The following is a 17,076-nucleotide window of genomic DNA, read 5'->3' on the forward strand; positions in this document are numbered from 1 at the left end:
CTACAGGCGCCCACCACCGCGCCCGGCTAGTTTTTTTGTATTTTTTAGTAGAGACGGGGTTTCACCGTGTTAGCCAGGATGGTCTCGATCTCCTGACCTCGTGATCCACCCGTCTCGGCCTCCCAAAGTGCTAGGATTACAGGCGTGAGCCACCGCGCCTGGCGATACGAATTGTAATACTGTAGTTTGTCTAAGGATGCAATGATTGACATCGTATCGTGGTGCCCAGTGTGGGCGGGAGGCTGAGCAGTGCTTCAGGGGTTGACTGATGCTCTGTGACTGTGCGAAGGGGCTGCTGGAACAGCTGGCTAGGTCCTCCGCCCTTGTGTGGGTTGGCTACGGTCTGTCCTCTGTTCCTAGACTGAATATGGGAGCTCCTGGCTTATAGTGGTGGGCTGGGGCTGGGACATTCCTCTGCAGTCTGGGAGCCCTTCACAGGCCTCAGGAACCAGCCGAATTCTAGGACTGACCTGGTCATGAGGATTCCTTTAAAGCCAGGGTACTGGAAAGGGAAGGATGACGAAATGCTGCCAGACACCTGCAGGCTCTGAATAGCGTTGACTGAATGACACCCCAACCCCAGAAATAAACCCTTTCTCTGCAGCTTGGGGTGTCCACTCCAGGGTGGCTGTGCTCAGCCCAGGGCCAGCCAAGGCTTTCCTAAGGCATTTGGCCGGGGTGTTTTTTCAAATTTTCCAGAGAGGTGAAAACTTCGCTAACTTGCCAAACAAGCACGCTGGCCCTTGTTAACCCTGAGTGGTGAAAAGTCGCTAGAGGAAAGGTCACAGAGGCATGCGGCCGTGGGCTCCCGTCCTTCTCCACGCTGACCTCTTCCTTTTCCTGCTTCATCCTGGGAGGCTGTGGTCTGACGCGTTGTCCCCTGATGTGGGGCAGTGGGGCCGCTGTTCAGTGTACTGCCTGCTCACGGGTCAGTTCCCAGTCTGCAGCGCCACCTCTTCCTCGCCGGGGCTGTCCTTGGGCTTCTGAGATTCTGCTGGCTTTACAGATGCATTCTCTCCTCACCCATCAGCAGTTCTGAGGATTTCTTATGGGGTTTGGTTAGAGTCACAAGTAACCTTTTTTTCCAGCACCAAAAGGGGCCTTTCTAAAAAATTAAGCTTTTTCAGTAACTTCTGGTTACTAATGCTTGTTCTGATGTTAATTTTTAAAGCTTTATTAGTCCGAATATATTTTAAAATGTAGTTATTTAGCAAAAGCAAGCTTGCTTTTATGTCCAGGTCTCATTTTAAATGCAGGCACTGCTTTTTCTCAGTTCCTTTTGGAAAGGTAATTTCTGTCACAGTGTCACGAGTTATCCTAACACCTAGGGCAGCCTTCATCTTTGAATAACGATGGTTTTTTCCCACATCAAATGAGTGAACCGTCTTTGTTTTCTGTCCTGCCTCTGCCGCCCACAGCTGGAATTCGGAGTGATTTACCACTGCACAGAGGAGCGGCTGTACACGGGCCGGCGGGGTCGGGGCGCCTTCTGCAATGGCCAGCGGCTCCGGGTCTCTGGGGAGACAGGTGGGCTTCACGAGGCTTGTCTCAGTTTATTTCTGAAAGAGAAGTGTGAAAGGAGAATGCTAAAGCCACCATGGTGTGGGACGGGGGTAGAGGTCCCTTGCTGATGGTGTCGTCTCTTTTTAGGGACATCATGTCCCTGATGACCTGGAAATGGAGCCAGTTCTGTATCTTAGTATTTTTGCTCACGTGGCCAGAGCTTTAAACAGCCTCATTCTGCTTTGCACTCACATCCCTCATCTTTCAGGCTAAAAGCACTCCAGTCGCAGTCAGGATTTGGTCATAGTGGGAATGGGTGAGCAGCCTTAGGCCAGGTGCAGTCAGAGCACACTTGTTCCCCTCAGAGCGCCCTGGCATACCTTGGTGGTCCCGATTTTGCCCAGTCCCTGCTGCCCAGGTGCACTCTGTGGCCCCTGAGTGTGCACAGCAGTAACTGGCTTCAGCTTCTGCGAGAAGAACCATCCTCAGGAATAAGTCATGTAAAGAGGCATCTTAGCTCCACTCTGCAGTTACGGCCTGCCCCGATTTCCTTAGCCCAGAATTTCAGGGTCATCCAGTGGCTCTGAGAGGGGGATCCCGTTCCCTGCATACTGCCTGTCCTGAATGGGCCAGTTTAGGTTTTCACTGATTCTTTTTGGCCTTTCTCCCACATGGATCAATCTGGTGAATTTTTTTTTTTTTTTTTTTTGTTTTGAGATGGAGTCTCACACTGTCGCCCAGGCTGGGGTGCAGTGGTGCCATCTCGGCTCACTGCAGGCTCTGCCTCCTGGGTTCACGCCATTCTCCTGCCTCAGCCTCCCGAGTAGCTGGGACTACAGGCGCCCGCCACCACGCCCGGCTAATTTTTTGTATTTTTAGTAGAGACAGAGTTTCACTGTGTTAGCCAGGAGGGTCTCGATCTCCTGACCTCGTGATCTGCCCGCCTCGGCCTCCCAAAGTGCTGGGATTACAGGTGTGAGCCACCGCCCCGGCCAATCTGGTGATACTTGACTGCATTGTGAGACAGGTACTGCAGGAAACAGAAGAGTGCCAGACAAATGAGCAAAGCCTCAGACCGGCAGCGGCTGCATGGGAGGTTTTACAAGCTCCATAATACCTGCATGTTTGGGTTTGAAAAGGCGGAAGTGCACTGTTGCTTGTTTCTGCCTTGTATGTTTCTGGCATGGACATCCTGCAGGGCCCCCTGTCTCATTCCCTGCCAGTTACACTCTTTCTTCTGCTCTCCCATCAGCCTCCTTGTGCCTCCCCTCTTGACCCATTTCCAGCCTCTCTTAAAAATTCCTTTCCTGGCAGCCTTTCTTCATTGTCCGTATTTATTCCTACTTCTTTCCTCCCTGGCTGATGCCTGTGTGCCCAGATGGCCTCCGAGGCAGTGAGAGGGACTATGGCCACGGCCCGTCTCTGCTGCTGTGAGCCCGTGCAGCCAGGAACGTGGTGGGCCAGGATGGATAAAGTGTCAGGAGAGGTCCTGCCACTGCGTGAGGGACAGGACGGGCAAGATCGTGCAAAGGAGAGGAGGTGGCTGCAGGAGAGCCCAGAGCAGGAGAAGGGAGAAGTCATGGGGGCCTCTGAGGGGAAGACAGCAGCTGGACTCACCAGTTAGCTTCTGAACCCAGAGAGGTCTTGGAGAGGCCTCTGGCTCTGCCTCAACTTCCCTCTCCAGAAGTGTTTTGTTTGGCAGTGAAAAAAGTAGCTTTAATTACAGCTGTGTGTGCCAGGAGGTGCCCACTCCAGCCTCATTGTGTAACTGGTGGTGAGGAAGCATGCTATTAAGCATGCTCGGGTGAACTTTGCTCTATATTTCACTGGATTATAACACTGAACTCTTATTAACACGCTCTTGGCGTCCTGGCCGGCCGCCCGCCCGTGTAGCTCAGTCAGGCTGCAGCTCTGCGTCCTCCCGGCCTGCAGGCCGCTAGCTCAACCACCAACTCCACTAGGGCAAGGACTTCGTCTCGGGCCCCTTTGTGTGACCCCCAGTAGGCCTGGTAATTTCGTAGAATGAAGGAAACATGAAGTGCTCATGTTCTGAAGCTCATTTGTGACTTCAGAAAAATTCCGATGGATAAAGCAGACAGCCGCTGCCGGTCTCAGGCTCTGCTCATTTGTCTGGCACTCTTCTGTTCCCTGCAGTACCTGTCTCACAATGCAGTCAGATATCACCAGATTCATCCATATGGGAGAAAGGCCAAAAAGCATCAGTGAAAACCTAAACCGGCCCATTCAGGACAGGCGGTTCCACGTGTTTTCTTCCATGGTTGTTTTCTTTCCTGTGGGTAGATGGACTTCAGGAGATGAGAGCGCACGCTTTTCAGCAGCATGGTCTCTTGGCACCATGCAGACCTGATTTCAGATCCTGATATTGCTGCCTTTTTTTTTTTTTCCCTAAGATGGAGTCTCGCTCTGTCACCCAGGCTGGAGTGCAGCGGCACAATCTTGACTCACTGCAACCTCCAGCTCCTGGGTTCAAGTGATTTCTTCTGCCTCAGCCTCCCGAGTAACTGGGATTACAGGCGTGCACCACCATACCTGACTGATTGTGTATTTTTAGTAGAGATGGGGTTTCAACATGTTGGCCAAGCTGGTCTCGATCCCCTGAACTCAAGTGATCCACCTGCCTCGGCCTCCCAAAGTGCTGGGATTACAGGTGTGAGCCACCGCGCCTGGCCCCCAAGTCGCGATTTCTTAGAGGTTAGTTGCAGTGTGAAATCTAGTGGATTTGTTGGTACTCAGTTACATTGAAATCCACTGGGCTATCTTGTACTTGGAATGGATCTTTTGTCCATGGTTGATTTTATAACATCATGTATTGGTCATTTAGGAAATGGTTTCACTGAGATTTTCAGCTCTTCTAAATGCTGATGTAGTTTTTAATAAAATACTAAAAATGTCATATTAATATCACCCCTCCTCAGGAGAGCTCTTGAAGTGTTGGAAAGTTGTCACAGTGTTAGATATGATTTTTCAGAAAAATAAAAAATATATATATATTTTTGAGACAGTCTTGCTCTGTTGCCTAGGCTGGAGTGCAGTGGCACAATCTCGATTTACTGCAACCTCCACCTTCCAGGTTTAAGCAGTTCTCCTGCCTCAGTCTCCCGAGTAGCTAGGATTACAGGTGCGCGCCAGCACGCTCAGCTAGTTTTTGTACTTTTAGTAGAGACAGGGTTTCACCATGTTGGCCAGGCTGGTCTCAGACTCCTGACCTCAGGTGATCCACACGCCTCGGCCTCCCAAAGTGCTGGGATTACAGGTGTGAGCCACCACACTCGGCCTTGACTTATTTATTTATTTTTTGAGACAGTTTTTTGCTCTTGTTGCCCAGGCTGGAGTGCAATGGTGTGATCTCAGCTCACTGCAACCTCCACCTCCTGGGTTTAAGTGATTCTCCTGCCTCAGCCTCCCAAGTAGCTGGAATTACAGGCATGCATCACCATGTATGGCCAATTTTGTATTTTTAGTAGAGACGGGGTTTCTCTATGTTGGTCAGGCTGGTCTTGAACTCCCGATCTCAGGTGATCCACCCACCTCAGCCTACCAAAATGCTGGGATTATAGGCATGAGCCACTGTGACTGGACTCTTTTTTTTTTTTTTTGAGACTGAGTCTCGCTCTGCGCCCAGGCTGGAGTGTAGTGGCCGGATCTCAGCTCACTGCAACTCCCGCCTCCCCGGTTCCCGCCATTCTCCTGCCTCAGCCTCCTGAGTAGCTGGGACTTACAGGCGCCCGCCAGGTCGCCCGGCTAGTTTTTTGTATTGTTTTAGTAGAGACGGGGTTTCCCATGTTAGCCAGGGATGGGTCCGATCTCCTGACCTTCGTGATCCGCCCGTCTCGGCCTTCCAAAGTGCTGGGATTACAGGCTTGAGCCACCTGCCCGGTGCCGACTCCTGTTTTTAAATTGTAGAAAGTTTTCTTCAAATTACAGTTTTTAATTATTGTAAATATTTTTAATATTAAATTTAATATTTAATTAAATTTTAAATATTTAATTTGGAAATATCCAAATTGTGTTGCTTTGTTTTTTGTCTTCTGGGACTTGAATGTATGTTAGGCCTTCACTATTGTTTCCTCTTGCATTCTTTTTATCTTTTCCACCAATTATCTTATTTTAAAAAGTTTCCTCTTTTTCACCCTCAGTTTCCTGCAAAGCGTCATGTCTTGTGTTTATTCATTGTGTTCCTTTTAGTTAGTCTTCTTTTCTGAAATATTTCCTTTATGTAATTTTTCCTAAGTTCTGTGACCTGTGATTTGGATTCTGCTCTTTTTTCCTGATATTCCTTATTACTCCTATTTTGTGGTTAGATTTTTTTTGGCAAAATTATTTTATTGGCTTATACATGTTACTCTGCTCCTCACTCTTTTTTTCTTAGGATAATTGTGTGTGGGATTCAACCGTACTTCTTTTTAGTTACCTACTGTTACTTGACATTGGATTCCTGGGCTTTGGGGGTTTGGAGGGCGGAGCTGGGGGCTCCAGACAGCATTTGTAGTTTCATGGTTCTACAGCTCCCTCTTCATTGTTTTTGTGAAGTATTAAAATATTGGTCTTGTTAGGTGAGGCACGGTGGATCATGCCTGTAATCCCAGCACTTTGGGAGGCTGAGGTGAGTGGATCACAAGGTCAAGAGATCGAAACCATCCTGGCCAACATGGTGAAACCCCGTCTCTACTAAAAATACAAAAAATTAGCCGAGTATGGTGGTGTGCACCTGAATTCCCAAGTATTCGGGAAGCTGAGGCAGGAGGATCTCTTGAACCCCAGAGGCAGAGGCAGAGGTTGTAGTGAGCCGAGATCGCACCACTGTACTCTAGCCTGGTGACAGAGTGATATCTGTCTAAAAAAAAAAAAAATTGGCCTCATCTTTAGATTTTTGGCCCTTTTTTCCTCCTTTGTGGTTATCCCGTGAGGGGCTGCTGGGGTGGCCTGTGAGGTCCTCCCGTCCTCCGGTGCTTCCCTCTTCTTCCCGCACAGGTTCCAGTGCCCTGCGTGCCTGTAGCTGCCTCAGGGTTGCCCCATCCGCTTGTGTTGGGAGTGTGGATAGACCTCATGGGTATGTTTTTTTTTGGTAGACAATGTCTGTAGTTGGGTTTTTTGTTCTCCGAGTTGCTCTGTTTTTATCAGAGGGAATTTGGAGAGGTTTAAAATCCATGGGCCATTATATAGGTTTCCAATTCTGTCTTCAGGATTCTAAACAGTACATTTTCCATTACAATTACTTGGTTAAAAAATAATTTATTGAGATCAAAAACAACCTCAAATTAGCCATTGTAAGGCGAACAAGTCAGTGGCATTCAGCACCTTCACAGTGCTGTGCAACCACCGTCCATTGCGCTTCAGAACGTCTCCCTCATCCACAGTGAACCCTGCAGGCAGGAGGCAGCTTCTTCCACGCACTTCCCCGCAGCCCCTGGCGGTATTGTTCTGTCTAGCACATGTATTTTTAAGTTAAATGGAGTTAAATTTTATTTTCATAGGAGTAGCTCTTAATGGTCTGTACATCTGAAAGAATCAGGATGTATCTATAGATATATGCACTGGCAGGCTGAGCGTGGTGGCTTACACCTGTAATCCCAGCACTTTGGGAAGCTGAGGCAGGAGGTTCACTTAAGACCAGAAGTGTGAGACCAGCCTGGGCCACGTAGCAAGACCCCTATCTGTACAAAAAATTTAAAAATTAGCTGGTTGTGGTGATGCATGCCTGTAGTTCCAGCTACTCAGAGGGCTGACGTGGGAGTTCAAGGTAACAGAGGCTATGATTGCGCCAGTGCACTCTAGCCTGGGAAACAGCAAGACCCTGTCTCCAAAAAACCTCCAAAACAACACACTGATGAAAGTGTAGTCACAGAAGTTATATATCCAGCAAAACCAACTTGTGCCCACAGGCATGTTTTATAGGCTTTAAAGCATAGCTGCCTCTTGCTCCGTGAGTACATATTTCTTTTTTTTTTTTGAGACAGGGTCTCGCTGTGTCACCCAGGCTGGAGTGCAGTGGCTGATCTTGGCTCACTGCACCCTCTGCTTCCTGGGTTCAAGTGATTCTCCAAACCCAACCTCCCGAGTAGCTGGAACTACAGGCATACACCATCACGCCTGGCTAACTTTTGTATGTTTGGTAGAGATGGGGCTTCACCACGTTGCCCAGGCTGGTCTTGAAGTCCTGACTTCAAAGTGATCGGCACACCTCAGCCTTGCAAAGTGCTGGGATTACAGGCATGAGCCACCATGCCCAGCTCATGAGTACATATTTCAGTGTACACAAATGACTTCTCTCATCATTTGAGTTGTAAAGTTTCTCCTAAGACAGCATACTCTTAGCATTGCTCAACCAGGGCAAGGGTTTCCAAACTGTTGCAAGTCACAGGCTATATTCATTTTCATCCTAAAATCTGTTTATTGAAAGAATATACAGAGATGCCCTATTTCAAAATCCATGAGATATTTTTATTGTAGTAAAATGTATGTAAATATGGTTTTCCATTCTAATTACTCTTTAGCATACCATTCAATGACATTAATTATAGTCACAATGTTGTACAATCATCAGCACTATATATCTCCAAAATGTTTGTTCCTACAAACAAGAGCTCTACCTATTAAGCAAGAATTCCTTGTTCCCTGCTTCCCATGAAATCACAGAATATTTGAAATTAAAAAGATATATATTAGGCTGGGCGTGGTGGCTCACACCTGTAATCCCAGCACTTTGGGAGGCTTAGGTGGGTGGATCACTTGAGGTCAGGAGTTTGAGACCAGCCTGACCCACATGGAGAAACCCCATCTCTATTAAAAAAAAAAAAAATTAGCTGTATGCCTGTAATCCCAGCTATTTGGGAGGCTGAGGCAGGAGAACTGCTTGAACCTGGGAGGCGGAGGTTGCAGTGTGTGTGTGTGTGTTTAAAACCTAAGATATAGTAAATATAGGACAAAAGGCAATAAAATGCAGAAATCATAGTAATTATGGATAACTAGTCAGAAATAATCATAAGACAATATTAAGTAGGGGTTGTCATAAGTTTTTTCCCCTTATCTGGAGCAGAATAAAACAGTAGAAAGCATTTTGCCTTTAGGTGGCAACATTCAGACCCCCTTTATGCTCTGTTATATACTCTGTTCTTTTTTTTTTTTTGAGACGGCCAGGCTCAGTTGCCCAGGCTGGAGTGCAGTGGCACGATCTTGGCTCACTGCAACCTCCGCCTCCCAGGTTCAAGCAATTCTTGTGCTTTAGCCTTTCCAGTAACTGGGATTACAAACATGTGCCACCATGCCTGGCTAATTTTTTTTTTTTTTTTTGTATTTTTAGTAGTGATGGGGTTTCCCCATGTTGGCCAGGCTGGTCTCGAACTCCTGGCCTCAAATGATCTACCCACTTTGGCCTCCTAAAGTGCTGGGATTACAGGCATGAGCCACTGCACCCAGCCTATACTCTGTTCTTGATTTCATTTGGGAAAACGTATGTTGGCAAGAATGAGAAGGAATTAATTCAGGGTGGCCAGAAGAGGAAGGTGCTGGATTCAGAGCAAGCTTTTCACAAACTGGAAAACTATGGAAGAAACCCCTGCCTTCACACAATCACCAGACAAGCTTGGGTGTAAGTCGGGGCCCCACCATGGAATGGCTCCCTGGCCTGAGCAGCTCATGTCGCTTCTCCCTGCTTGGGTTTCTGATCGGTTGGACAGGGGTAGTGGCACGTAGGCTGGCAAGTGCTCGCAGAGGCCTGTTGGGAAGAGTGAAGACCTGGTCACTGTCAAGAAGTGAAAATTTGCTGTCTCCTGCACACAAATTAACTTCCCTTTGTGAAATGCCCCAGGGCACTTGGTTGGAAGATCCCTGCGCTTCCTATACTAGCCCTGGCATGGGAGGTACCTGCCTGTCTAGGCTGGCACCGGCGGACTTTCTTCCACCCACCCGCCCTGTGCTCATCTCTGCCCTCAGGTGTGGGGACTGGGCGAGGCCTTTAAGAGTGGATGCTTATCTCCTAGGGCAAATGGACTGCCCAGCTTCCTAGTTCCTGGGGAGAAATCTTCATTGTCCTCCTTCATCTCTTCCCAGGGTCATTAACCCTGGTGCCAGGAAGTGCCCTGTGTGTTGGGATTTCACTGTCTGGATTTTACCGCTCAGAGAAAATCACTCTTAGAGTGTACCTCCAGGGCGCGCCTGCCTGTGAAGGACTTGGAAATAGTACAGGACTCCTCATAGCCCAGTGGGGTTGAGGGGGCGTATGTAAAATTGATGCAGCTTTCCCAGAGGGCAATTTGGAAAATATCAAAACCTAAAATATGCACACCCTTTGATTCAGAAATCCCACTTGTGCTAATCTATCTTGAAAAAAATCAGTATGACTATATAAACCTCTACAGAAAAGATGTTTATGAAGCATTGTTTATATTAAAAATGAAAAATGTTCATCTTCAGGGGAATGGTGACATAAATTGCAGTCGTTGCACTGGATGGAATAGAGTGCAGCTGTTAAGAAAGAGTAAGTAAGGTACTGATGGCAAAAGATGTATATGAGACGTTTTTATATTGAAAGAGCGAGCAAAAGAGTAAGCTGTAAAACCATTTTTAAAAAGTACTGTGCGAGACAGGTTGATCACCTGAGATCAGGAGTTTGAGACCAGCCTGACCAATACGGTGAAACCCTGTCTACTAAAAATACAAAAATTAGCTGGGTGTGGTGGTGTGCACCTGTAATCCCAGCTACTTGGGAGGCTGAGACAAGAGAATTGCTTGAACCCGGGACGCAGAGGTTGCAGTGAGCCAAGATCGCGCCTTTGCACTCCAGGCTGAGTGACAGAGCAAGACTCCATCTCAAAAAAAAAAAAAAAAAAAAAAAAAAAACACTTTATCCCGGGTTATAAGACTTGAAGTTGTTAGATGAGTAAATTAGAAGTAGGGTGGGATTGGACAAGATGTCACTGCCACTTCACTTTCTTGTCCCCTACGGCCTCTCTGGGACAATTCATTCTTCCTTGATTTTCCTGGCCAAAGTAACATGCAAGCCATCCCATTTTTTTCTTTTCTCCTTCCTTTCTTTCCTTTTCCTCCCTTCCTTCCTCCATCCCTGCCCTTCCTCCCTCTTTCTTTCTTTCACTTTGTGTTTTAGAGTAACGGTTTTAGGTTCACAGCAAAATTGAGCAGAAGGTGCAGAGAGACAGAGTTCCCATACACCTCCTAACCCCACACACATTCAGCCTCCCTATCCATCAGCATCGCCTACAGAATGGTGCATTTGTTAAAATGAGACACATTATTAACACCCAAAGTTCATAGTTTTCATTAGGCTTCACTGTTGGTGGTGTAATGCACCCACCATTACAGGATCATATAGAATAGTTTCGCTGCCCTAAAAACCCTCCATGCTCCGCCTATTCTTCCCTCCCCCGAGCCCCTGGCAACCACTGAGGTTTTTTTTTTTGTTTTATTTTTGTTTTGAGACGGAGTCTAGCACTGTTACCCAGGCTGGAGTACAGTGGCGCGATCTCTGCTCACTGCAAGCTCCGCCTCCCGGGTTCATGCCATTCTCCTGCCTCAGCCTCCTGCTGGGACTACAGGCGCCCGCCACTGCGCCTGGCTAATTTTTTTTTGTATTTTTAGTAGAGACAGGGTTTCACTGTGTTAGCCAGGATGGTCTGGGATCTCCTGACCTCGTGATCCACCCGCCTGGGCCTCCCAAAGTGCTGGGATTACAGGCGTGAGCCACCGCGCCCGGCCAACCACTGATCTTTTTGCTGTCTCCATAGTTTTGCCTTTTCCAGAATGTCATGGAGTTGGAATCATACTGTGTGTAGCTTTCCATACTGGCTTCTTTCACCCAGCAATATGCATTGCAGGTTCATCTGTATCTTCTCATGCCTTGAAAGCTCATTTCCTTTCAGTGCTAGATAGTATTCCATTGTCTGGATGTACCCCAGTTTATTTATTCACCTACTAAAGGATATCTTGGTTGCTTCCAAGTGTTGGCAGTTATGAATAAACCTGCTGTCAACACTAGTGTGAAAGTTTTTATGTGAAAACAAGTTTTCAACTCCTTCAGTGCACAGCAAGGGGCATGACTGCCGGACGGTATGGTGAGAGTACGTTTAGATTTGTAGGAAACTGCCAAGCTATCCTGCAAAGCAGATGCACCATTTTGCATTTCCACCGGCCATGCGTGAGCGTTCCTGTTGCTCCACATCCTGACCAGCACTTGCTGTAGTCGGTGTCTGTCCGTTCTAACGTGTAGAGGCGTCTCGTCGTCGTCGTTGTTTTGAGACGGAGTCTCACTCTGTCAACCAGGCTAAAGTGCAGTGGCGTGATCTCGGCTCACTGCAACCTCCGTCTCCCAGGTTCCAGCGATTCTCCTGCCTCAGCCTCTTGAGTAGCTGGGATTACAGGCCTGCGCCACCACACCCGGCTAATTTTTGTATTTTTAATAGAGACGGGGTTTTACCATGTTGGCCAGGCTGGTCTCAAACTCCTGATCCTCCCACCTCAGCCTCCCAAAGTGCTGGGATTACAGGCGTAAGCCATGCTTCTGGCTTTGTCTGGTTGTTAATCTGCATTTCCCTGAGGACATATGATGTGGAGCGTCTTTTTATATGCTTATTTGCCATCTGTATCTCTTCTTGTGAGTCCAGTTTCTATTTTTTAACAGACGTCCCCAGATTACCATATTATTATATTTCAAAAGAGCATTTTTTTTTCTTTTTTTTTTGAGACGGAGTTTTGCTCTTGTTGCCCAGGCTGGAGTGCAGTGGTGTGATCTTGGCTCACTGCAACTGCTGCCTCCTGGGTTCAAGCAATTCTCCTTCCTCAGCCTCCTGAGTAGCTTGGATTACAGGCATGCACCACCACACCTGGCTAATTTTGCATTTTTAGTAGAGACGGGATTTCTCCATGTTGTTCAGGCTGGTCTTTATCTCCCAGCCTCAGGTGATCTGCCCGCCTTAGCCTCCCAAAATGCTAGGATTACAGGTGTGAGCCACTGTGCCCAGCCAAAAGAGCATTTCTAACTAAAATATTTGTAATTCAGAATTAGTTTACCCCCAAAATCAGTATTGTATATAGTATTTAGATTCTTAGATTAGCCAACAAAACTCTGCCTCAAACATTTCTCCCATAAATTAAAATACTAGTAATTTAATGAACCAAATCAAAACTGAGACTCTAATCCTACCTTCTTGAGTGCTGGTGTTTGCGGGAAAGCACTCATTCATTCAGTAACTGTTTACAGAGTGCTCACTTGGCCTGGGTCTGCTGACGTCTTTTTCTTCCATAGAAGCCTTTGCCCCCCACCACCCCTGGAAAAAATACCATCTGTTTGTGGCCAGGTGAGGGTGGGGTTTGGAGGGTAAGGAATGGAAGGGTTGCTGGAGCCTGTCTGCAGATCCTGCGTGGATTAGGAGCATCTGGAGTAGCCATCTTTGGTCCCAGCGGTGGGTGGCAGCTGCAGGGCTCAGGTGGTATCTGTGGAGGGCCTGCTGCCCAGTCCCAGGCCAGGAGTGCCTCAGCTCAGCTTCAGTGCCTGGCATGGCCGGCAGTGAATGGCCTGGACCTCCTGAGGGCAGGCAGGCTGCTTTGGTGTGGAGCCAGGTGTTTTGCAGAAAGTGCTTTAAGGTGTAAAATGAGAATTTCCATGGAAGAAAAGGGGCACTTGGACCTGCATCCTGGCTGAGAGACTTCTTGGGTGAGCGGAGAGTTTGAAAGTGGTGGCACAGAACTGGGTCCACTGAATGAAATAATGTGATAGAAGCTGTTTCCCCCCCGACTTTGGGAGTGGCTTTGTTTTGTCATGGAGCACACCTGGTTTGGCAATGTCCTACTCAAGCAGTGGGGCCTGACAGGACATGACTGAAGTTTGGCTGTGTTTGGGTGTGTGGCACGAGGACAAACTGCTCTGATCCCCAGCAGTGAGTCAGGGACAGGAGCAGAATCCCGGCCACGCCCTGCCCTGAGCCAGGCTTGCTGGCCCTGGCAGCCTCGCCTGCTGTTACACAAACAGCAGGCCACGAATTCCAGGCGTCCGCACCCCGCCGCGTCCAGAGGGCTCACTCCTGCAGCTTCCCTTTCCAAAGCAGCAGCATTTAAAAGTTGCTTCTCCAAGAAAATGGTATTTCCATCTTTGTGATCAGAGCAGTTAAGCGATTACTGAGGCATTGTTTCCCTCCATACATGGAGTGTTCTCAGTTTGGAGTCATTTTGTTTTTCTTTTTGATTGAATGATGGTGATTTTTTTTTTTTTTTTTTTTTTTAAGAAACGGGCCTTGCTCTGTCGCCCAGGCTGGAATGTGGTGGCACAATCATGGCTGACAGCAGTCTTGAACCCCTGGGTTCAACCAGTCCTCCCACCTCAGCCTCTTGAGTAGCTGCAGCTACAGGCCTGTGCCACCATGCCTGGCTACTTTAATTTGTTTTTGTAGAGATGGAGTCTCACCATCTTGCCCAGGCTGGTCTGGAACTCATGGCCTCAGGTGATCCTTGTTCCTAGCCTCCCAGAGTGCTAGCATTACAGGCATGATCCACTGTGCCCGGCCCATCCTTAGTTTTCAACATAGCTATCAGAAAAGCAGTCAGCATGAGCCAGTTGGAAGATGATCCTTACTCTGACAAAGAAAGGCTCACACTGGAAGTCTGCACGCCTTAGTTAGAACCAAGACTTGCTTTTTCTGGTGACAGGAAATTCTTTTTATTACAGATATCTCAAAGGCCTTGGTTCTGACCGAAATCGGCCCCAAGCGTGACCCTGCAACCCTGAAACTGTTCCTGAGTAACATGGAGCGGCTGCTGCACGCCAAGGCGCACGGGTAGGAAGTTCAGCTCGGGTAGCACCCTGCAGCCAGAGGAGGAAGAACGGAACACGGGCATGCTAAAACTCCCCTGGCATTTGAGGAGGAAGCCTGGCGTGGAAGGAGTGGGAGGGGCACATGAACACCAGACTCAGGGAAGCCCTGTGAGGGCCCGCCGGCAGTAGATGCTCCTACAGCCAGGTCTCTGGAGATGGCTGGGCACCTGTGTCCCCTCTGATCAGAATCCATGGAACTGACCTCATGCTGCTCAACCAGTGAATGGTGCGAGTACTTAGAGTCCTTCCCAAGTGGGCCTGGTGTCAGACAGGTTTAGCAAAGCCAGGGGATCCTCTGTCTCCTACCTTCCCAGCAGGGCTGTGCTGTGGCCCCTTAGCCATGTGGGGTTGCCGACACTTCATGTCACGTTCAGTAGAGGAGGAGTCACTTCTCTGGCTGCTGCATCTCAGGTGCTCAGTACCTCGGTCAGCTGGGAGCTGTCACCGCACAGAGCATTTGCGTCTGGCAGAGGCCTGTTGGTTGGTGGCTCCAGGCCCTACATTCGGCCTCCAGAGCTTTGGCGGAAGTGCTTCATTGTTCACTAGGGAACATGCCCAGCCAGGGGACCTGGCTGAAGTCAGCTTGCATAGCACAGAAAAGGCTCCACTCCCGCCTGTGTCTGTCCTCCCCTCCCTCTCTCCAGGGTCCGAGTGATTGGAAGCTCCACCCTGGCACTGTGCCACCTGGCCTCGGGAGCTGCGGATGCCTATTACCAGTTTGGTCTGCACTGCTGGGACCTGGCGGCTGCCACAGTCATCATCAGAGAAGCAGGTGGCATCGTGATCGACACTTCGGGTGAGCTCTCCTGTCCCTGAAATGCAGCGACAGCAACTAGACTGAGAGACACTGTGGGTGGGGCACTTCCTGAGGTCCCCACCAACTGAATTTCCCACCTTCCCCAGAGTTTCTGACTTTTTTGAGATGGAGTCTTGCTGTCACCCAGGATGGACTGCAGTGGTACGATCTCAGCTCACTGCAACCATCCACCTCAGGGGTTCAAGCAATTCTCCTGCCTCAGCCTCCCGAGTAGCTGCGATTACAGGTGCGTGCCACCATGCCTGGCTAATTTTTGTATTTTTAGTACAGCGGGGTTTCACCATGTTGGCCAGGCTGGTCTCAAACTCCTGATTTTGTGGTCTTGACCTCCCAAAGTGCTGGGATTACAGGCGTGAGCCACCATGCCCGGCCGCAGTTTCTGTTGTTGGGAGCGTGTGAGGGTGCCATGATGGCAGTGGCCTGCACCAGCCTGGCCTCCTTCCTGCCATCCCTCGCCACCATAGGATCAGGATTTCTTCACCGGATGGCAGCAGCACTGCTACTTCCCATTTACACGCCACTGACAGTTTTTTTTTTTTTTGAGACAGAGTCTCGCTCTGTTGCCCTGGCTTGAGTGCAGTGGCACCATCTCGACTCACTGCAACCTTTGCCTCCTGGGTTCAAGTGATTCTCCTGCCTCAGCCTCCCAAGTAGCTGGGATTACAGGCGCCCACCACCAGGCCTGGGTAATTTTTGTAGTTTTAGTACAGGTGGGGTTTCACCATGTTGGTCAGGCTGGTCTCGAACTCCTGACCTCAAGTGATCCACTCACCTTGGCCTCCCAAAGTGCTGGGATTACAGGCCTGAGCCACCGCACCCGGCCCAATGACAGTTTTCTAAGGGCTCCCACAAGAATCCCATGAGCTGAACAGAGCAGGTGGTGTGCTCCCTGAGTTTCTGAGGTTAGTTGCTTCTGCCAAGGCCCCGTAGCTTGGCGTTGGGTCAGCACCAGCAGAGCATGAGCGTCTGGTTGGGTTTTGGAGAATGATTCTGGAACATGGCTGTTCCTTCTGCTTCAGGGTCACTTGAGGCCCAGTGACTGAGCACCTGGGGGTATATGTGAGCCCCTAACTCTGTGCCGCCTGCTACATCCACATAGTTTCAGGCTGATCATGCATCTAATGTTCATTCAGGAGTAACAATCAGAAGCCAGGTGAATCCAACAGATCCCATTCTCACTGAGCTTTAGCAGTAACACTGGAGCTCGCTTGTATCTATTGGGCATGGACGGTGGATCTTTTGTAATTTGAATTCTACTTGTTCCTATTTCTCCTTTGGAAAGGCTTGATGAACATAACAGCAAGGTATAAAAATGGAAATGTCTCAGCCATTGGCAGCAGGACTAGGCAGGCCCACTCTACTTTTTTTTTTTTTTAAGACAGAGTCGTACTCTGTCGCCCAGGCTGGAGTGCAGTGGCACGGTCTTGGCTCACTGCAACCTCTGCCTCCCAGGTTCAAGCGATTCTCCTGCCTCAGCCTCCCAGGTAGCTGGAACTACAGGCGCATGCCACCACACCTGGCTAATTTTTTGTATTTTTATTAGATATGGGGTTTCAGTGTCAGCCAGGATGCTCTTGATCTCCTGACCTCGTGATCTGCCTGCCTCGGTCTCCCAAAGTGCTGGGATTACAGGTGTGAGCCACCATGTCCGGCCTCATTCCACGTTTTTTTTTTTTTTTTTTTTTTTGAGACGGAGTCTCGCTCTGTCACCCAGGCTGGAGTGCAGTGGCACAGTCTCGGCTCACTGGAAGCTCCGTCTCCTGGGTTCATGCCATTCTCCTGCCTCAGCCTCCTGAGTAGCTGGGACTACAGGCCCCTGCCACCACACCCGGCTATTTTTTTTTGTATTTTAGTAGAGACGGGGTTTCACCTTGTTAGCAGGATGGTCTTGATCTCCTGACCTCGTGACGCCTGA

General features: G+C 48.9%; 1 protein-coding gene across 2 annotated transcripts in view; it reads left to right on the forward strand.

The window, feature by feature from the left end:
- Window positions 1-17,076, forward strand: part of IMPA2 (inositol monophosphatase 2) — a 43,040-nt gene that overhangs the window by 24,037 nt on the left and 1,927 nt on the right. For both annotated transcript variants that reach the window (XM_017868807.1, XM_017868808.1), the window contains exons 5-7: window positions 1,419-1,527; window positions 14,198-14,306; window positions 14,989-15,140. In XM_017868807.1, the coding sequence (XP_017724296.1) occupies window positions 1,419-1,527; window positions 14,198-14,306; window positions 14,989-15,140 (370 nt within the window). The remainder of the gene's footprint in view (window positions 1-1,418; window positions 1,528-14,197; window positions 14,307-14,988; window positions 15,141-17,076) is intronic.

The sequence above is a fragment of the Rhinopithecus bieti genome, unplaced genomic scaffold (assembly GCF_001698545.2).
Source record: "Rhinopithecus bieti isolate Rb0 unplaced genomic scaffold, ASM169854v2 scaffold_4654, whole genome shotgun sequence".
Lineage (NCBI taxonomy): Eukaryota > Metazoa > Chordata > Mammalia > Primates > Cercopithecidae > Rhinopithecus > Rhinopithecus bieti.